The sequence below is a fragment of the Chanos chanos genome, chromosome 1 (genome assembly GCF_902362185.1).
Source record: "Chanos chanos chromosome 1, fChaCha1.1, whole genome shotgun sequence".
Classification (NCBI taxonomy): domain Eukaryota; kingdom Metazoa; phylum Chordata; class Actinopteri; order Gonorynchiformes; family Chanidae; genus Chanos; species Chanos chanos.
In genome coordinates this window covers 27333304-27355202 of record NC_044495.1, presented here as the reverse complement: position 1 = coordinate 27355202, position 21899 = coordinate 27333304, and the positions used below count along the sequence as shown (strand labels likewise).

The 21899-nt window shown below is 39.0% G+C and overlaps 2 protein-coding genes across 4 annotated transcripts; both read left to right on the top strand.

Moving 5' to 3' along the window:
• The first annotated feature begins 625 nt into the window (after window positions 1–625).
• cpsf6 (cleavage and polyadenylation specific factor 6) lies at window positions 626–13598 on the top strand. 2 transcript variants are annotated; one of them, XM_030766793.1, is made up of 11 exons: window positions 626–697; window positions 2010–2219; window positions 2329–2432; window positions 2560–2705; window positions 2958–3131; window positions 3430–3537; window positions 6122–6617; window positions 7324–7439; window positions 7555–7708; window positions 7915–8109; window positions 13106–13598. In XM_030766793.1, exons 1-10 carry the CDS (start codon window positions 638–640, stop codon window positions 8099–8101), a joined length of 1755 nt encoding a protein of 584 aa, XP_030622653.1. In that variant the 5' UTR covers window positions 626–637; the 3' UTR covers window positions 8102–8109; window positions 13106–13598. The 2 variants fall into 2 exon arrangements, with proteins under 2 accessions (XP_030622653.1, XP_030622661.1); XM_030766801.1 differs by lacking the exon at window positions 3430–3537.
• A 2957-nt stretch (window positions 13599–16555) lies between these two features.
• yeats4 (YEATS domain containing 4) lies at window positions 16556–20961 on the top strand. Of its 2 annotated transcripts, XM_030779123.1 has the most exons (7): window positions 16556–16749; window positions 17005–17124; window positions 17369–17435; window positions 19126–19220; window positions 19695–19784; window positions 19912–19999; window positions 20313–20961. In XM_030779123.1, the coding sequence occupies exons 1-7, from the start codon at window positions 16696–16698 to the stop codon at window positions 20480–20482; spliced, it is 684 nt and encodes a 227-aa protein (XP_030634983.1). In that variant the 5' UTR covers window positions 16556–16695; the 3' UTR covers window positions 20483–20961. The 2 variants fall into 2 exon arrangements, with proteins under 2 accessions (XP_030634983.1, XP_030634990.1); XM_030779130.1 differs by lacking the exons at window positions 17369–17435; window positions 19126–19220.
• Window positions 20962–21899: the final 938 nt, after the last annotated feature.

Sequence of the window (21899 nt, the reverse complement as noted above, 5' to 3'; positions counted from 1 at the left end):
CCTGAAACTTTACTTTTCTTGTTTTTACTTTTACATTTTGGGCAATGTCCATGCTCTAAAATGTTCTGAAATGGTTTACAAAATCTTGTTGCTTCACCTCGACCTGCATTATGTGTGAAGGAAAGTGATGTTTTTCTATACTTCAGTGGACCTGATGTTAGTCCTAAAATCTCTTTCTTAACTGATCTCCGAATAATTCCTAAGAAAATTTCATATCGATAGAATTCATTGCTCTGAGGAGAAATCAACTGGTAACATCTTTCAGTTAAGACTTAAACCCTACCTACAAACTATACTTGGATGTGAAAACAAACTATAGATGGATATGAAAAATCTTCATACTAATTTAAATGCACTGAATGTTAATAGTAACATGTACTGTAACATCATGTATTTTTGTTAATTTATTTTCATTGTATTACATATGTATATATGTATTTTTTTTTCTTTTACTGCATTGCCTAACCTTTGAGAAAGTTTGCAAAAAAAAAAAAATAAATTCAAATTTGTGTCAAATCACATTCACATGGGTAACGTGCAAAGTTTTCTCTGCGTAAGCTCGTAGGACGTGACGCGGTGTGTTTTCCTGTTTGCGTTTTCATGTTAGAGCAGGCGGAGGAGGAGGACAGATTGGAAAATGGCCGACGGTGTGGATCACATCGATATTTACGCGGATGTGGAGGAGGAGTTTAACCAAGTAAGTTCAGTCATATTTTATGAATTCGTCCGTAGACGAATTCATAAGGGTTCAATTTATGGATTTGGAAACAAGCAAAATTGATTTAGTTCTTCCTTAGAATATCGCTCTATCGTCACACTCCAACTACTGCAAAGCCTGACTAGCTAATTTAGCTATACACGCTAACGTTATATGCATGTTGCGTAGAAATAAAACATCAGTCAGATGCAGCAAAAAGCTGATAGCATGCGCTTCACTATGTTCGTCTCCTGATTAAATTGGTTGCGGGGTAATTGCATGTATTTTTAGAGAAGAACGAATAGGTAGAAGTGAATACGGGTTCGTTGTGGACTGGCACCCAGCGTGCTCCATTGTTTGCACTGGATGATATTACCTTGTCAGTGGGCTTATGCGCTTTGGAACGTTAGTGTTCTAACGCTGATGTTTGAGTTTTTGCGTATACTTGCATGGACGCCATGGATTTATACGAATTAATACATGTTCATTGCGGACTGATCCCAACGTGATTCATTGTTTCTGCTTTGTAGTAGTACTTATTTGACTGTAGCCTCAGAAGTGGCGGGGAAGGCCTCACCTGCTCAGTTGACTTATGGCTCTGATATGTTGGTGACGTTTTGTTGACGACAGCTCAGCTGCAATTAGCGTATATAACCTTGAAATCAAAATCGAATCCCAATCAAGAGAGGTCATATCAATTAGTTTTTTTAAAGGTTAGTAACATAAGCCTTTAACCTACAGCTTTTAACATAAAAGCGAGCCGGGCTAATACGTAGCCGGCGCTCATGCTAATTGGTTGCGCTGTTCATCGTTGAACAAACTATAGTTCACTCCAGTTGTAACACCTGCGGGATTTCCATGCGCGTTAATTCGTTTATCGGCCTCTTTTTCTCCAACTGGATGAGAGTTCCATATTGCGCTTGCGATATACACATAGTTTTCGTTACAGTCTCTTCAAGTGCTTTAGGCTGCTGAAACAAGTTTGTAATTATTGGGGGATTTCAGAGATCTGAGGACCACAACAGTTATTACAGTTTTTGAAATCTTGTTTAGAGTAGAGAGATTGATTAGTTGCCTGTTAGGTGACTTGACTGTAGGCTCAAGTTGTCACTGACCTTCAGCAGCTATTGGGAATTTTGAGGTTTTGGTGTTTATATAGACTTAAGGAGCACACAGGCCAAGTATTTATTCAGTTTTCCCCAATATGTATAGGTGTAACATCAGTCCTACTGTGAATTCTGATTGCTCTTAGTCATTGCATGATTAATGACTTATATTATTTTCTTAACTTATTATCTTATCTTATTTTCAGGAAACAGACTACCCTGTCCATGAGCAGATAGACTTGTACGATGATGTCATCTCTCCATCTGCTAACAATGGAGATGCTCCAGAAGACCGGGATTACCTTGACAACCTGCCCCCAACTGTGGGCTCTGATGGGGGCAAAGGTGCTCCGCCTAACGTTGTCTACACTTACACTGGCAAAAGGATTGCGCTGTACATAGGCAACTTGACATGGGTTAGTTACTAAAATAATGTCTGTAAAAGCTGAAATTGACATTTCTGTTTGAACTGTATAGACAAGCCTTAACAGGTTTTAGTAATTTAATCTTTTTATTTCTTCATAGTGGACCACAGATGAAGATTTGACAGATGCCATCAGATCAATAGGCATAAATGATGTACTTGAGATCAAATTCTTTGAAAACCGGGCCAATGGCCAGTCTAAAGGGTGAGGATCCTCTTGTCAATTCCCACGTTTCAGTGCACTCATGATCTTCATAAAGCTGAGCTGAATTTAACTGCCGCCCTGTTCTCTGTTTCACTGATCTGGTTTTCCCTCATTGTGTGTTCTGTAGATTTGCTCTGGTGTGTGTAGGTTCAGATGCATCCTCCAGGAAGCTACTGGACCTTCTGTCTAAGCGTGAGCTCCATGGCCAGAATCCCATCGTCACGCCATGCAACAAGCAGTCACTCAGCCAGTTTGAGTTACAGTCCCGAAAAAGTATGAGTCTAAAAGCTGTCTTTCTTCCCTTTAGTGGAAATGCTCTCGGTTTACATTTGACCATTATTGCAATGCTACTGAGCCCATTATTACTCAGCTCCCTGTCCTGTAAATGTTTTCTCCAAGTGTATGGCTGTTCAGCCAGAGCGAAAATAGGCAGTTTGCCACGCAGCACAAGATGGTTTTTGCAATGCTGTTTTAATTTTTTGTCTTAATTCGTTTCTCTTTGTCTGACCCCACCCACTGGTTCAGGCACGCAGTCAGGTCAGATGTCTGGAGAGGGTAAGGCTGGGCCCCCAGGTGTAGGACCACGCGGTGGCTTCCCTTTGGGTAGGGGCCGAGGGCGTTTTCCGGGTCCACCTGGTTCAGGGGGAGACCGTTTCCCTGGTCCCGTTGGGCCCGGAGGTCCTCCACCTCATTTCCCAGGTAAGCCCTTATACCATGAGTGCACTCCTTTCTCCTGCAGGTAACTGCTGTGCCTCCCTTCACAAAAGATATAGGGTGAAGATGCAGCGAATGCCATGCACAGTGCTCATCTGCTCTAAGTGTGTTCACTGAATGGATGAATGACATTGTTGTGGTATTTTGGGTATCGGGTAGGTCAGCCAGCTTTCCTACCTTTCCCATGTCTTCCTCCTTCCCCTTTTTGATTTCCTGTGGTGCCTCTCCTGTGTGTCTGCCAGTCACCTGTGCCAGTTGTGACTGTCATTTTTCTCCCACTTAGGGTCGGGGATGAGGCCACCCGAACTTATTTCCCATAGGCACCAGGAGAGCCATCTGATGGATATGAATTTCAATTGCTTTCAGACGGATGGGAGCTGGCAACCAAGAGGTGAAAGGCCTCATCTCTTATTTGATAGTGCTAAGGTGTAAGACCAGTACCCTGGTCTCTGAATTGTTCTAAAGGCCTATTTAAGTTCAGAAATAACTCGTATTAGAGTAGGCTCCCTTTGCAACTGGTGCTCTAGTGCCGACCTAAGGATTCACATGGTTGCCACAAGAACTCCTGCAACTGAGGAGTTCCTGTAGTGTTTCACGAGCACCCCCCAAGAACTGCACAGGCTGTGCTCCACTGACATATAATCTGTTTGCTTGCCTTGTAACATGCTTGTCCTACTCACAACCATGAACCAGAATGGTTCACTTAATCTGGGTCTTCTCTTCTTTGGGTCTTCTCCTTGTCTGTCCTCTCTTAAACTGTGAGAGAAGACAGAAAAGGAGGTTGACTTAATCTGAAAAATGGTTGCCTTAATCTGGGTCTTCTCCTTTTCTGTCTTCTCTTCAAATGTAGCAACATAACTGAGGTCTCCTGATGCGTTCTTGCATTTTGCATGGTCATCACAGCTCTCTAAAACTAGTAAAATATGTGCTTGAAAATTCCTGCATGTATAATTCAGCTGTGGAAGAACCCCATTAACATGAAAAGTAAGGGATCCTGGTAATGAAACAAATGTGAGAACTGGTAAGGGGTCAGGCTGCGTTCCTGAGAACTGGTTTGGAAACTACTACTATGGAGTATGTGTATATTTGTATATTGTATGTATATTTTGACTTCCTTTTCATATCAGCTACTGAATTGCCCCTCACTTAAGGCAGTGTAGACTTCAAAAGTTATTCCACTACCAAGAAAAGTTTTCAATAAATTAGTAAAAAAAAAAATAGACCTTTTTACTCATATTTCTCAAAGAATATTGTTATTATTTAGTAATATAAGCTATGAGTTGAAAAAATTTGATGGTATTAACTTAGTTATTGTTAAACACAGCTGCAACCCTGACTTGCATCAGTTCTACAAGGTTTTTTTCCCAAAATCAAGAATTTGCATTATTCCAGCACTTTTTTTTAAGAGCATCCTGAATAGTGTTTTTGTACTGCTACAGTATGTTTTGCATTTTGCACAGTTTCAGTACATGTCAAGGGTCATGGTTTTGCTGGAAAATGAATCCTCTTTCACACAGTTTTAAGCCAGATGGCATGGCTTGCCTCTGCGTAATAGGGTGGCACTTCTATTTGGACAATGTGTAGTTGATCCGGTTCTAGTCACTAACCCTGGATTAGGCAGAACATTCCCACACTGGAATATTTCCACAGTCAAGTTTGACTGTTGATTTTGTGCACTGTTGCTGTCTCCTCATGTGAGTTCTGATACTGCTACTTCACATTTTGATTAATTTATAAACAAGACGTTTTGCTCAGCACTGAAATTTCAGTATAGTTTGGCTCAAGCGTAATGTTCACTCTTGATTCATCACCGGTAAGTGGTGTGGAAGCTCTCCCATCAGGACTGCAGTCTAACTTCTTTTGACTGTACTTTTACTAACCCTAGGGTTGGTGCGGTGTTCCTTAGTCAGCTGCCTTGATTTGGTTGAAAATGTCACTGTGCTTTTTAGTGCTCCCTTAGAATCTTTCAGTATGGGATATTTTTTCAGCACTAGGGGGAGAGAGAGAGATGGGTGGCCCCCTGAAACATCTTCACCGGGCTCCTTTTACATTGTTACAAACAGCAGGAAAGTCTTTTTTCAACATTTAAAGCACTAACAGTAGCCACTGTGACTCAAAGAGGGCCATATTAATTGGGTCCATATGTGGTGTTAGCTATTAAACGGCCAAAATTCACACTGTGTGTAAGAAGCATGCATGTGTTAACACTTGACTGAAAGACAAATGAGCGTGCAAACAGAATATTCAGATATATTTCAATCTCATACGAGCATTTCTCATGGATTTAAGTGTTTGTGTATTAGTTCTAAATAAAGCTTCTTGAATAATAAGTGTCAGCTGTGTACGAATTTGGATTAGGTTTTGATGATTTATGAAGGTAAAACAGTTCTTGGTTGTGGACTCGATGTTTTGAACCCTGCAGTAATACTGTATGTTCAGCATGCATTTGCAGCAGTTCTCCTTTGTGCTCCTTTATAGCCCTCTTCATTCTATGGTACCCATATCAGCAAAGTATAAACTTGAAGATGGATTCATTGAGTTGGCTGTGGCAGTGCATGTCTTTTCTTTTGTTTGACAGCATGCCTCTAAAATGACCAGTCCTGATTTCAGTCCCTTGCAACTAATTAATAATGTTCAGTACCCCCGTGAGCAGCTACTGACATGACACTTCTGTTCTGAAGTTTTGAGTCTGTTATTTTCTAGGAGAACGTGAGTGGAGCGCTTCGGTTTTTGTTCCTCTGGAATTCAACTCCTGCCCCCCATCTCCCCACCACCCCACCCAAAACTCAGCATTCCTTCATAAAATTGTAGGCGTATGGTTTTTAACTATTTTTCTCACTATGCAGCTCTTTGCTTCTGCAGCGAGAGGGAAAGAAGCATTTTCTTCATTAGGGTTGTCCTGAGTGAACCAGATTGTCCTCTGTCATGTGATGCAAATTCACACATACAAATCATCTGGGTTTCTTGTTTTCCAGGTAGCATTCAAGGACCGCCTCGCCCTCCACCCGGTCCCCCTGGCCCTCCTGGTCCTCCCGGTCCCCCTCCTCCTGGACAGGGATTACCCCCTCCCCTCTCAGGACCCCCCAACAGGGGTGATCGCCCCCCACCCCCAGTCATGTTCCCTGGTCAGTTTGGCCAACCCCCAATGGGCCCCATTCCTCCTGGACCCCCTCCACCTGGCTATGGCCCACCTCCAGGCCCACCTCCCCCACAGCAGGGTCCCCCTCCTCCAGGCCCCTTCCCCCCACGGCCCCCTGGTCCTATAGGTCCCCCCCTGGCTCTTGCGCCGCCACCACACATGCAGGGTCCACCCCCTGGAGGCCCACCCCCAGCTCCCCATGTTAACCCTGCTTTCTTCCCCCCACCGGGAAACAACAACATGCCATCGGCAGACAGCAGGGGCCCTCCTCCCAGTGACCCGTATGGACGCCCACCTCCATATGACCGTGGAGACTATGGCCCTGGTGGCAGGTAAAATTTTGCTTCCTGTACCTGCCACAGTGAGAACTGAAGGATCTCTCTGTCCTAAGATATATCCAGACTTTTGTCTCTGTCTTTTCCTTCAGACTGTTAAAATTTGTAAGCTTGAAATCCTGTGGGCAGTATTGAGACTAAACATACCAGCTGAATGTACAGTGTCTGATGTGCACTTTACTGGATGCTATGTGTTAGTAAAGGTCAGCTCTTCAAAAACAAAACATATATAGAACTCTTCAGTCCCCCTTTGGGTGCTTGCAGTCACCCAAGACCCCCGCTAATCTGTGAGTTTGACCTAAGACTTTGAGACCCCTGGAATATTGAGGGGTTGGTTGATCTCAAATGGTGGCCAGCACTGACACAATGCAAGTGATCCAGGGTTAGTGAAATCATTGGCTGTAGAGGAACAGAATTGTGGGTGGGGACTCCTATACCTGGCTTTGGAGTGGATGCTGCCTTTGGACTGACTTTTATTTAGTTGATTTTTAGAGAGAGCTGGTGTAGTTTTTGTATTTTATGTGTAACTTTTAGGTTTGCATTGTCTTACTCACAAGACACTGTTCACCCTTTTCCCCCTTTTGGTCTTTTTGGTTTTGTCACTGATTGCCATAGAATGTATACCAGACGCCGAGACTGAAATTCGCTCTCTCTCTCTCTCTCTCTCTCTCTCTCTCTTTTTTTTTTCTGTGTCTCAAAACAGAGAGATGGATGCTGCCAGGACACCACTGAGCGAGGCTGAGTTTGAAGAGATAATGAACAGAAACCGTGCCATCTCCAGCAGCGCCATCTCCAGGGCTGTGTCAGATGCCAGTGCAGGTAATTCTTTGGCTATAATGTAATTACTCTTCCTGCACTGAATGTCTCATTGCAACACTGCTCAGTCAGGATAATATTGATTAGTTGTGGTGCTGATTACTTGCGTCTCTTTCAGGTGATTACGGGAGTGCCATTGAGACTCTCGTCACAGCAATTTCGTTAATAAAACAGTCAAAAGTTTCAGCCGACGACCGCTGCAAAGTGCTCATTAGCTCGCTTCAGGACTGCCTGCATGGCATTGAGTCCAAGTCTTATGGCTCAGCCTCCAGGTAACTGATTCACTGTTCTCAGCAGTTCTGCCCTACTCATTCCGAAAGCTTTTTAGAAACTCTCTGTTTTAGGATGCACAGTATTGAAAGAAGGGATTTGTCAATAATCAGTATCTATGCTTGATGAGTAGTTTGAGGTGATGTTGGTTTTAGTAGTATTAGCTTGCTCATGGCACTCAGTGAAAGTATACTCCTCCTGTTGGTAGACGGGAAAGGTCCAGGGAGAGGGATCACAGCCGTTCCCGTGAGAAAAGCCGCCGTCACAAGTCCCGCAGCCGTGATCGACATGAGGACTACTACCGTGAGCGCAGCCGCGAACGGGACAGACACCGTGAACGCGACCGCGACCGTGAAAGGGACCGAGATCGGGAGAGGGAGTACAGGCACCGCTAGGGGGCAAGGTATGTATTTTTAGGTTCTGTCTCTCACTTTCAATGACTACTCTTATTCCCCTGGAGCAGAGATGCAGTTCCACGTAAGCTTGCTGTAGTTACAACTTGACTGCAGTTCCCAGTCTCAGGTAGGTGGAGGAAGCAGGTAAGACATGTTGTGTAGAAGCTGTCATCTTTTTATGATTTGTGGTAAGATTTTTTGTTTTGTTTTGTTTTTTTGTTTGTTTTTTCTTTTCTTTTTGTTTTACTTTTTTTCTAACTTCCGTTGCTTTGTGTGTTTGGTGACAAAGATAAATGTGTTACATTATGTGATTCACAATGTTTTATACTCTCAATCTAAAAATGGTCTTTTGACAGTGGATTGACTTTTCAATCTTTTTCATTAAAATTTTACAGTTATGTGGATATTAGGTCATACCTCATAGCATTGTGGTGGTACAAGTCAAATAAATGCAGTTTTCTGTGCCTTGAAGACATTTGGTATTTGGAAATGTCACAATCTCTTGAAGTCCATTAGTCCTCTGTGCCTGAAACTTCATCAATAGTTGTTATTGGGAATTTTTATGATATTGTCAGTTGACATATTAATCCTTGAGCGGGAGGGGGAGGGGTGTCAAATGTTGAGGAACACTTAAATTTTTCTTTGCAAGCCAATTTAAAATAAGCAGGGGCATTTGACAAAAGGCTCTTTGTAGTATCATTTTCTGTGCGCCGCCTTCTTTTAAAAGTACGCATGTTTTCTGGTCTTCATGAGAAAACAATGCAAATATTGTCATGTCTAACGGAATGTTTGATAGGGATCCACAAAAAATGTTTTTCACACACGGTAGCTCACCTAAAATTCTAAAACAGTATTGTTATGTACACTTACATTGAATGCTCCACTGTATTGAATTTATTGTCCCAAATTTTCGTGTAAACTTCTGCTCATATGAAATTGCGCCTTGTTAGAATTTCACTGAGTTTTAACACCCCTGCTGCACTTAAATATAAGCGTACCTCAAACCTTTGTATCTTGGGTCACATGACATGTGCATAGTTTGAATAGATACAGAGCCTCAGTGCAATTAGCCCTTACCCTACTGCTGTTTTAGTTTGATAGCTATATTAGCAGATACTCTGCGTAAACACTGTTATTTAGCCAACATTTCTCACTGGTGAAAGCTTTGTTTGTATAAAGCTGTACTTATTCCACTGCATTTTTTTCTAATCAAATTTGGCCAAGTTGTTAATTCAGCTTTTTTACAGTAAACCGATTTTTTGTAAATGGAAAAATGACTGTTAACACATTTTGGATTGCCAAAAATGGTCCAAAGACTATGCTGATTATTGTATCAGACCAGATTGCAAGACCAAAACCTCCATTTGTTTCCTGAAATGTTTATTTTTGTACTTAAGATTAAATTGCATGTTTATTGCAACATTGAAAAATATATTGACATTATAGTTTCATACACGATACTTTGTTGAAGTAGACAAGCCACTTTCGTGCAGGAAATATTGTGATTATAAGAGTTGTCTGTCTTTTGACTAACCTTGAGTGTAGCAATGTTATCTGAAATAGTGGGCTCTCAGAATCTTCCCTCCCTTCTGAATCATATGGCTGCTTTGGAAAGCCCATCTTAATGATGAATTCTTCAGCTGTGAAGTTGTTGAAGAATGTTTGTGTTTATAGTTTGTATGAAATGCTCATGTCAAATGTTTGACATGATGCTGGTGAAATCTTTTGAATTTATTGATTTACAACTTTCCGAGGTGGTTGTAACAAACAGGACAGCTTTTTCAGTAAACACTCAGCTGCCATGTGCCAGGATAATAGTGCATCATTGAGAATATTTTGGTTATTTTCACTTTCTTAGATTGATGCATAGGTATTGGACAAAAACAGATTTGTGAATTGAATTCAGTGTCAAAAAAATGATATTTTTAGCTTAGTTTTAACAGAGAATTTCAGGAAACATCCGCCAAGCTTAAATGAAATTGACATATTTGTGCCGTAACCTTGTACCTTACGTTACCTATAAGCAAGGAAAAAGATTTGGCATTTACATGTCTGTATTCTGTAGTCAAGTTTTTTTTGTTTTTTTTTCCACTCGAGTCATTAACCTGAGTCAAGTTGTTTGCACATCAGTAGTACTGTAAAAGCTCACAGTTGCCCATTCTGCTCAAGTATTACATGTGTGTAACACATACTAGAGATTTGTCCTTGATAGTCAGTGCATTTGTCATATGTGATAATATGCCTTGAGTCCTGGTGACATTGCCGTAGATGTAATCCGTCATCAGTATAGCAGTTTCTCACCATTCATTGAGCCTTTCACCCCCATAGATTCTTGATTGTTAGTCAAGTGATTAGTCTGCTCCTTAATGTTTCTTTTACTTGTGAATAAATAGAACAGTATAATTGTGTTATACAGAATTACACTGAGCAGAGCTCTGTTTGTATGTATATATACACAGCACAGTGGTCTCACGTGGCTGGGTTTATTTTTATTAATTATTTTATTTTAAAGATAGGAGTAATAGATGATGTGTGAATGGAGAGGAATTGCTATACAGATTTCTATCTATAAAATATGTTAACTACTTGATTTTGCAAACTTACTTGTTTTCCATCCATAATTCTGAAAGTGGTGAACAAAATATTTAAAGTCAGTTTTCATTGTGTGTAACGTGTGATTACCGCCTTCTCTATTTTAATCTTGTGTGTCCTACAATATCACTCGATGTTAATGTGATCAAATTGTCCACTACCTCATGTTTACAACAAACACTCCATTTTTTAAAAGCTAGCTTCCTAAAGGTCGTATCTTTGTAATTTCAGTTTTAATATATAGTTATAAAATCTTTCAAGCAAATCAGAATCAGTAGTGAAATTGTGCACTTACCGACCACAGCTATTTGGGTACATGATTTTTCCCCCTTTTTTGTGTTATTTTTTTTCCTTTTTGTAACTAAATTCGTTAATACTATGGGAAGATGTGAGGTCGACGTGTTCACTCAGTTCAGTAGTGTGTCATTAGCAAACCTTACTTTGCTGTTGTCATGTCCTAATGGTAGGTGTAGTCATTGACCCAGTGACAGTCAAATAAGATAAAAGAAATTTTGGATAAAATGAAGAGAAACTATAAAATCCCAGTTCAAACAATTTTTGCACTCATGTTGTGTGTCCTCACTTAAAAAAAATGTTTTACGTCGGATTCTGTGGAGTGAAGTGAATGAGAATACGATCTTACTCTTGTATCCCGATAGGTGTCAGGCTTTTGTACACCATTTTGAATACATTCATTATATTACTTGTGTTACAAATATATATTTCTACCAAAACTTTTATCTAAGAATGAGAGCTACATTTTTTTCCTCAGTATGTTATGTTGAACTGAAAAGAAAAAACAAAAACACACACAAACTGCCCTCTTGTGCACTCTTCTCCCGGTTTAAGATTTGAGATGTTGAGGATTGACTGATTTATGGGCAGGCCCCCTGGTGGTTAGTGTGAATTCTGATCTTAACCATCTCATTTGTTTATTTAGTGTTTGGACCATATTAACTAACTGAAGAAATGACAAACCATTTTTCCAGTTTATATAGGTATCTCTGCAGGTATGGAGACTACTGACTACTTCCTGACTATACAGTTTTACAGTAGTTTTAACATTTTCCATCTGGTTTAAAGCAAGTGATCCCACTTTTTAGTCTGATTATATGTCGATGTCTAACTGGTGTCAACTTCATCACTTGGTCTGTTTGGGTCAAAATGGGGATTAATTTAAAAATAAATTATGTATGAAATCTGTAAGGCAATTTTGATTTTAATTTTTTTTATAGTTTACATTATTTTCACTTTGTTTTACATTCGTAGAATTTTGTGATATATTCTACATCACAAAATAACGTGATTTCAAAGTGATGCAGTGGTACCATGTTGACAATAACAATGTCAATCTGTTGACTGTTTTTACTGAGGTTTGACAGTGTTTTAATGAGGTTCAACTCAGTCCCTTTCGTTCATCAGTTAAATGGTTATATTGAAGTGTATGAAATACCCTGACATTGCTAAATCACACTAAACGTGTTTATTTTCTCTTCTTTTAAATTGGGTTAGAGTTTTTTAAAAAAACTTCAACATGGCTATTTCTCTGCTAAGGTGTCCTGACAGTGGCTTGTTTAGTGTTTAGCTGGTGTGTGAAAGGGACTGAGCTTTAAGTTTCTTCAGACACTGTTTAAAAGTGATGTGGAGTGTAAATCTTGATGGCTGTGACCAGGATGAGAAGGTTACATTCTGCCAAACCTTGTTAGTTTTTACTTGATAACTTTGAGTGTCACGCATTGTCGATGTAACTTAGTTTATCTCTGCATGCAAGTCCTTTTATCTAGTGCCCAGCAATTTATGTTTCCTTCTGTAAGGCTGGTCTTGTCTCATGTTCTGCTCTATCTAATGATTGCTTCTGACTTAGATTCTTAGACTCCTCTGTAGCCTGTTTGTCTTCCTTAAAAAGCTTTCATGCATCACTGTAATGCTAGAATGACTTCTTGTTCATAATGCAATTTCTGAAATTACTGCTCCTTTTAAAATTTGATACACAATGGCATAAACTGACAACTGTTCTTAATGTATCATTATAGTTCAACATTAGTGAACATTACTAATATCTCTGTGTTTTCAGCACCATTTAAATACAAAGTTTGGCCAAATTTAAATGTAATGGCAAATGTCCATGTCGTTTAAAGTTATGGTTATTTTTTCAAATTGGATATGCCATACAGTGTGGTAGATTGTCCATGCCATATCACCATTTAAGGTTTTAATGCTATTTTCCTAATCTACCCACCATTGTAACACCATACCACAGCAATTCTGACCTGGGTTTTTGAGCACCTACAAGCTTGCATGTCTGTGTGTGTCCTCTCTGGTTGTTTGTGTGATTGTATGGGAGGGGAAGAGGTCTGTCATTTATTGGGCTGCCCCAAACCAAACTCCACCCTCCGTTTTGACACCTTTCAGCTGACGGAAGAGGAGGAGCACAGCGCTTCAGCACCAGTTCCCTCAGGAGCGACTCACCCTCTCCTGTCTACTGCCCCTCACTGCATCACACCAGAGGACTGGGACTCAGTTAAAGCTGTGTAAGGCTAAAAGTAGAGTTCTGTAAAAGTCTGTAAAATCTATACTCATGGTAAAACAACAACAAAAAAACAGCTCTTTTTTTATTTTTTATTTTTATTTGAGGAGATTACATGCGTGAATTCGGAAAAGAAAGTTCAACTTTGCAGCATAAACATAATTGCTTGCGCTATCCAAAACAAAAACAAACTTTTGGACTGCGATAATGTGTAAATTGTCAGTTAGACATGTTGTTTTTATAGAAAACTTTTCATTTTGTCTTCTCTTCCCTCCCCTCTCATCCTGTCTGGTTTTCCTTGTTTGGATGATGTTTGTAAATGTCTCTGCTTTGATTATTAAATAGATTCTGTGTTGTAATAAACTGTTTACTGGGGTTGCCACTTGTTCATACTCTGAATTACTCTCCCTGTCAGTCCACAGTTCATTTACATTAAATCTTCTTTGTCAAGCAAACTTTTTTCATATTGAATTCTGCCCAGATTTTAATTCATGTTACAGGTTTAAATAGTTTGCGTTTTATGAAATAGAAAATATACTGTTAGTGTTACATTAATGCAGATTTAAAGAGATGAATTTGAGATTCATTATATGAAGTTGATGAATTGATGGCTGTGTGTGTCTTGTACAGGGGAAACATTTGATAGAGTACTAGATATTTAAACTGAACACATCTCTTAATGCACTTGTTGTGCCTTATCAGGTCCAATAAATTACGAGGAGATCACTTCATAATTGCTTATGTTGGCTTGCAAATGTTCATGAAAAAATTGGAGAATGAAATACATCTATCCAGCATGTTTGGCTAGATTGATTCAATGTATTTTGAGATTGTATTAACTCTTTGTATCGTGCCCCTCCAACCCCAAAAAATACTAGTGTGATGGTAATCTACACATTCCACTTCATAAATGGGACTCAATACATGTTACTGCAAATACTTTCTAACAAAGTACATTTGAGCAAGTAATGGTAAATTGTTTTCTCCAAATGTACGGATGTTTTTGTATTGAGTCTGAACTGTGTCATTTCAGTCTTTTTTTTTTTTTTTTTTTCTCTTCCTTTGTCTGTCTTACAAATGGTCTGCAAGAGTTAAATCCCACAGACCTTTTAAAGTGCACTGATGGTTTCTGTTTAATATTGCACAATAACTTTTCGTGACTTTGATTTTAATTCTGAATCAAAATACTAATGTGATGATTCATATTTGCGAAGAAGTGTGGTCCCAAAACAGGGAAGGCAATGCAACCATGTACTGCCTTCTCAGTCAGAACACACATTGTAAAATGTACCAATTCCAAATTTTATTAATTGCTTTCTTCAGTTACTTCTATGATCATGTGTGCAATTGGGTAGCCTATAACATGTTTCAGGGTTTAGCGTGTTGAGTGCTTCAGTCATCAGCAAATCACAAAAGATTTGTTCAAATTTCAACTGTCCTCCGTTCCGTTGAATTCATTGGTGAGATCAAGTTGGTAAGATCACTAGACATTCAGGTTTTCATTCATTTCAAATTTAGCAACTGTTACATTCTGTCAAGTGATCTAATATCTGCTTCTTTTTCAGTACTCACGGTTTTACATGATGAACAATCTTACTTTGAAGGGTGCTGCCAGATTTTCTGATATGCCTTTGAACAAATTCATTCCCATTTTATCTTTTTAATGTACAGGAATTGCAGAAGGACAATTTTATAAGGCATGTTATGTTTAACTGACCTCAATAAAGTAAAAAATTTACTATCTTTGAAATCAGTTTTCATGTAGCAGTCTTGGAATGGAATGCAGTTGAGAGGTAATATGGTTGTGTGTTAATTTACAAAAATGGAATAATTCTACACTGTTGGAGAAACAAATGTAATGGAAAGACACAACTTAGCATCTCTAAGCATTTGTGTCTTGCATCACAAACTGATTTTGCATTGACATTTCATATATTTTTGTTATCTCAAATCTTGTTTTCTTTTTATCATACCTGCATATTTAGCAAGCAAAATTTAGTAGTGGTAAGAAAGTTTTAGCATTATCTTTGTCAGTTGGGTTTTTTTCCTAGTTCTTTCTTTTCCCAGTCTTCCAGTTTTACTCCACTGATTTATTAATGCACATGGGAGCCAGTTGAATAATGTTCAGCTTGTGTACCATGTCCCATTTCTTGTTGTATGACATTGAGATATTGAATGTGATGCTTGCTTGTTGCACCCCCCCCCTCTCTTTTTTCTTCTTCAGCAGTATGAGGTAAGTAAGCTTTGACGTATGTAGGAGACCATGCACAGAAGACCAACTGAAGCATGTTGAAATTTTGTTATTTTGTGCTCTGGAAATAGGTAATTGGTCACCTTGTGTAACACAGACATCAGGTTATAGTACCACTTCTGTTATAATGCGTAGCTAAGGGCAAGCTTTTGTAAGTGCACCTCTAACATTGGCTTTGAGTAGCTCAGAAGTAGAGTTACAAGCAAGTAGAAGTGTGTGTGTGTGAGAGAGAGAGGGATAGAAATGTCAGCAGTCGGTTACTGCATTGTTTGTGGGTGTATGAGACATATAATTCTCCTTACAATTACATAACACATTGAGTTTATGCTCTGTGTGTGTGTGTGTGTATAGACATATATGTGTGTGTGTGTGTGTGTGTGTATATATATATATATATATATATATATATACATACACACACACACACAACCACGCTCTCATCATGGTAAGTTGATCTGAAGTTTTTATTTAATTTTTTAATCAATAAATACCTTTGAATCTATTTTCTTATGCCTGTCTCTTTGTCTCGTGCATCTAAAAGTACGAACTATTTGTGTTATAGCAAATTATTAACTCGAACCTGGTATATTGCAGGCCAGCTAACAGTTGCCCCCGTTCTTCTATAGCTACTTTTGTTTCAAGATTTCAGCTCGGAATTTGTTACTTTGAATATGTTCTTATACCCTGAAAGCTTGGTGTCAGCCCACCTTGGTGAAATTTGTTTCAATTTATTTCACATTTATAATAATTGTAACATTGCCCCGATTGCAGCATCTGGGTTGAAATCGTACAATATACCAGTTTGACCGCAACCAATTTGGCAGGTGTTTTCAGTAAGAAACCTGTTCTTCTCCGTCTCGCGCAATAAGTAATAAATGATTTTTTTTTAAAGTAATACAATCAGTTGTTTCAGGTGAGTGGTCCAGTATTCAAATGAACAAGAGCACAATTTATGTGTGTGATAATTTAATTGTAGCGACTGACAAATATAAGTATAACGGAACCCTTATTACTCGTGAGCTTGTTTCCTGACGAGCATTGAAGGGTGAACCAAAATTTCCGCTTTGTGCAAACTAAGCAACTTTAAAACGAATGGAGAAACTGGTAGAGAGGGGTTCGCCTTCTGTAATTAATGGCACGCAGATACCGCAGTTTAGTTGAAAGTTGTACAGTTATAGTTTTATAGAAACTATTTCGAATCAATAACATTCCATTGTCTGTACTATGTTTAATAAGAGGATGGCTGAATTTGGTCCAGATTCTGGGGGGCGAGTTAAGGTGAGTAGCTAAGTTAGCGATATGATCAGCAAGCATGTTTTGTTCATTAATGCCGCATTAGTAAATTTTCAGAGACAGCTCAAGTGGTTTATCAAACCGATTCGTAATGAAAGTCGACCTTTTGTCCTGTGCAGCAAACAGCGGAAAATAACTCTTATTTTCGGACATTTAAGTCGAATTGATAGCGCAGCCGTTTAACTTAGCGTTCGCATTATATTATGGCAGGCATACTAACGTTTGTTAATTAATCTTTAGGGAGTGACAATTGTTAAACCAATTGTATTCGGTAATGTCGCGAGATACTTTGGAAAGAAAAGGGAAGAGGACGGGCACACACATCAGTGGACTGTTTATGTTAAACCATATAGAAACGAGGTAAGTTTATTTCCCCCCTCTTGTAAATTAAGTGCAGTGACGTTACAATGACATCAATGGAGTGTTGATTGTAAAGAATATAGAAACCTTGGAGATAAATTTGTATTAGTCGCTTAACAAGGAGTTTGAAAAGGCATCTTACTTTCATAATAACTCGAGCTTCAATTTTAAAATGAGTTTTATTTGTATAGCTGGGACTTTTGTATTTGATTTATGTAATATATGCTGTTTATATTACTTTAAGGACATGTCTGCATATGTGAAGAAGATACAGTTTAAACTTCATGAAAGCTATGGAAATCCTTTAAGAGGTTGGTCTGTTTTATGTTATTCACAATGCCTTTGTAAAGAAAAAAAAAATTCTTCCTCTGTATCTATAATTTTGCGTATCAGATATACAGTTGCAATCGGAAATATTCAACCGCCTCACCTCAAAAGACGTTACAGTGATGCGACCCTAGGTTAATGAAAATATATGTCAAAAAGCCTCATGAAACAGCAAAAAAAAATGTATGTATATTTGAGTTATTTTGAGAACATAAATGGGCTTAACTTTGAGTTCAAATGAAAAATGAGACACTCTTCACAAATGTGCATGTGCACTATTATTCAACCCCCAGTTTCACTACTTTGTGGAGCATCGTTTAGCCTTTATAACTTGTTTTGGGTAAGTGCTGACAAGCTTCTTACACCTCCGTTTGGAATGTTTGGCCATTTTTCATGCGCAAAAACCTCTAGCTCATTAATGTTTGATGGCTTCCATGCTGCAACTGCCTTCTTTAAATCCCACCAAAGATTTAAATACAGGGACTGAGAGGGCCACTCCAGGACATTCCAGGATCTATTTTTCAACCAAGCTTTGGTTGACTTGGAGGTGTGCTTGGGATCATTGTCTTGCTGGAGAGTTTCATTATCACCAAGGTTCAATTTACCAACAGAAGGCATCACGTTCATCTTTAAAATGGCCTGGTATTTTTGGGAATCCATGATACCAGTTATACGGTCAAGATTGCCGGTTCCTACAGCAGAAAAACATCCCCACATCATCAGTGGTCCACCTCCATGCTTGACTGTGGGGATGGTATTCTTCTGGTGATAAGCTTGGCCTTTCTCACATCAGACATACCACTGGTCCATGTATCCAAAGAGTTCCAGTTTAGTTTCATCAGTCCATAGAGCTATCTCCCAAAACTGTGCAGTCCTATCCAAATTCCTCCTGGCATATTCTAGTCAACCTTTGATGTCCCTCACGGTCAGGAGTGTAGTGCGTCTTGGAGTCCAGCCATGAAGTCCTTGTTTATTCAGGGCTTGTCTTATAGTTGCTACTGAAGCACTTGTCCCGGCCTTCATCAGGTCATCCTGTAGGTGTTTTGCAGTAACAGGGGAGTTTTTATTAGTTGTCCTGATTAAGTTGCTAAGGGCCCTCGATTCTCCCATGGCCAGGCAGGTTTGCAGCTGTGCCATAAGTTTTAAACTTCTGTATAATGCTCCAAATGGTGTCTTTTGGAATGTTAAATTTTTGGAAAATCTTCTTACACCCAGTGCCCTTCAGGTGCAATGAAACAATTTCCTCTCTCAGCTTTTGTGAAAGATCCTCAGTCTTACCCATGACTGGAACTCACTTTGAACAGCTTCATGGGTTTATATATGTATCAAAGCTGAAGCAAATTAAAAATCATTATGTTTTAACTCCACTTTAGGCCATAAAAACTAGCAGAAGGTTTTAGAAACAGCAATGTTAAATAGGGGTTGAATAACTCTTCCAGATTAACAAAATGTCCTGTTACTCACGAATACTAAATCATACATTTTCTTGGTTGATTTTATGTATCACTCAACTAGTAAAGAAGTCATCCAAAGCATAATCTAGCTTCTTGAAAAAACTTTTATTGGTAAACCCTTACAATCCTTGGGGGGTTGAATATTTTCAATTGCATCTGTATGTATGTAAATGCAATATGCAACTAAAAACTGGTTTTGTTTGAATGTGAACTATTTCAGTGGTCACAAAGCCACCGTATGAGATCACTGAGACTGGCTGGGGTGAATTTGAGATTATCATCAAGATCTTTTTCATTGACCCTAATGAGAGACCTGTGAGTACAGCATCTAGATTACATTCGTAACAATTTGAAATCTCTTTTTCTAGTCAAAATCACCTACCATAACCTCATATTGGGTGTCTCTGATAATTTATTAATTTCATTGATGTATTGACTACTGTGCAAGCACAAATGATTGTGGGCACTCGCACGTTAAAATGTTTTATTTATCAGTAACAAGACTGTACGCTTAGCTTCCCAATGCAGAATCACACAGTTATTCTGTATTGCGGTGTTGAGTTCTTTCAGTATTGACTCTTTCAATATCCATGTCCACACATCGGTACAGAAGAAAGTATTGGTTTTATTCTGTTAAACCACCAGACCAGAATTTACACTGAACTCACGTTGCTGTTAACAGTACACACGTACTGTTATCATGTGAATACTGTACACATTGTGCATGGTTACTACACAATTAAATGTGATGAATTACATTCATTTAAGTCTGAATACCCCTCTTCCCAGGTCACTCTGTATCACCTTCTTAAGCTCTTCCAGTCTGACTCCAGTGCCATGCCCAAGAAAACTGTTGTTTCTGAATTCTATGATGAGATGGTAAGAGTGCTTAATCCTTCATACATGTATTAAAGAAACTCTGGTCATGTACATATCCATAGTCACAACAACATGATGCCAAGTCTTGTCTTCATAGACAATCTTGTTTGTTTGTTGGCTTTCTTAGATCTTTCAGGATCCCACAGCAATGATGCAACAGCTGTTAAACACTACCAGACAGCTCACACTGGGGGCCTACAAACATGAAACTGAATGTAAGTGACAACTTTAAAATATCGCTTAAAGCAAGTTAAAAAGTAATGAGAACTTTCTCCAACACATTCAGCTGTTGATGCATTTGCTTAACTTTATATGACTAAAGCTACTCAGTAACTAAATCAACATAGCTGGAGGTGCTGAATGGCAAAAATGTGCTTATGTCTGGAGGTAGGCGTAGAAGAATGGCTAGTTTAACAAGGACACATGCGTATGCAAACAAATGCATATTTTCTGATAGTTCCAAGTCATTGGTTCAGTTCAAGATTGGTAAGTAACCTTTGCTTCTAACCTGGTGACTCTGCCCTTCAGTTGCCGAGTTAGAGATGAGGACTCGTGAGAAACTGGAGGCTGCCAAGAAGAAAACTAGTCAGGAGATCACAGAGCTGAAGGAGCGACTGAAAGCTAGCCGAGAGACCATTAACTTCCTGAAGGGAGAGATCCGCAAGCTGGAGGAGGATGATCAGATAAAAGACCACTGAAGATGGCCCTATCTGGACCAGTTATTGTGAAGTCACTCATTTCAGGTCCTCTGTGACTTCAGAGAATCTCATTTTTCATTCACGTTAACAGGATTGCTTGTGATGAGACGAGGTGATGGCTTTTTGTGTTGAGCTTTGACAATACGATTTATCAGCTCCTTTCTTTTTGTTCAGTGTATTTGTGAAAATCTCATGAATAGATCAAGTATTTTGAATGGAATGTTACAATTTCCCTTGGTTTCATATGGAATTGGTCTATTCAGGGTTATAGTTGTATAGTGCAGCAATGTGACGTTTAAAGTGAACTTGCCTCACCACAGTAATGGAGTGGACTTATAATATAAGCTGCCTTTGTTGGTACATTGACTTTCTATGGATCACTGTTTTTGTATGAATAAATTAGGCTTTTTAACATGCTACAATGACCTTTGTGCTCTGGAAAATCTCTGTGTTTGTACTATATGTTATGAAAACTGTCAGTCAGACAGACACATACATTAAACACCCCTTCTCATCATGACAATTGTCTATGAAGTTTTAAAACACACATGAAAATGTCCCTCATCAAACACTGAGTCACTGTGCCTGTGGATTTGTCTCAGTCAAACTGTTTGGAATCCTTTTGAGGAAATATTTTTTTTCTTTTGATTTTTCTGGAGTACTCAAACATCAATGCATATATCCACTTTTACAAGTGTGGCTTGCTGCTGCTCTGCCTTTGATGTTTGGGAGTGCATTTGCATTTGTGTTCTCTAGCCACGAGAGATGACCAAAGACTGTTTTTTCTTTTGTACTGTAATGTGCTTAGTAGGCTAATGATCAAATATATATTTAATAACACATTAAGCACAGAGTGTTCATGCAATCTTTGACCTAAGGACTCCACCCAAGGCTAGCAGTGCAGGAACAGATGATTGTCTTAAGATGCCCAGATTATCACACTCCAAGCACTTTATTACTCGGTGTAGTTTTCACAGTGTTTGGTTCCCATAGTTGAGCCATTCTTTCTTCAGTGGATTTGACTCAGTTTACTGAATTTGAGGAAATTTACAACTAAAAAATGCATACCTTTTCTCTCTGTCTCTCTCTCACACACACGCATATATATATATATATATATATATATATATATATATATATATATATGAGGTCCTTGCAGAAGCTGGCTGTCTGATCCTATGAAGATCAGACATTAATTAAATTGGAGGACAACTCTGGAAGTCATAGCTATTCATATTTCAGTGCTTGAGAGGGATCAGCGGGCTTTGTGCTGGCATGTGGGGATGTCTGCATTCTGGTTGATCTCTCATCAGGTTGTTTGGTTGATCTCTCATCATGTCCAATGTAGCAGAAAAAATATTAAGCTTATTGCTTTTTAAATTATACTGGGTTTAGAACTCAATGACAAAATATTCAG

What these genes read in the sequence shown, in the direction of transcription:
- yeats4 (XM_030779123.1), top strand. Translation starts at nt 16,696, where the DNA reads ATGTTTAATAAGAGGATGGCTGAATTTGGTCCAGATTCTGGGGGGCGA. An exon ending in TTAAACCATATAGAAACGAG is followed by an intron (nt 17,125 to 17,368) that starts GTAAGTTTATTT and finishes TATTACTTTAAG; the next exon opens with GACATGTCTGCATATGTGAA. An exon ending in CTATGGAAATCCTTTAAGAG is followed by an intron (nt 17,436 to 19,125) that starts GTTGGTCTGTTT and finishes GAACTATTTCAG; the next exon opens with TGGTCACAAAGCCACCGTAT.
- cpsf6 (XM_030766793.1), top strand. Translation starts at nt 638, where the DNA reads ATGGCCGACGGTGTGGATCACATCGATATTTACGCGGATGTGGAGGAG. An exon ending in TGGAGGAGGAGTTTAACCAA is followed by an intron (nt 698 to 2,009) that starts GTAAGTTCAGTC and finishes TCTTATTTTCAG; the next exon opens with GAAACAGACTACCCTGTCCA. An exon ending in TCTTATGGCTCAGCCTCCAG is followed by an intron (nt 7,709 to 7,914) that starts GTAACTGATTCA and finishes TCCTGTTGGTAG; the next exon opens with ACGGGAAAGGTCCAGGGAGA.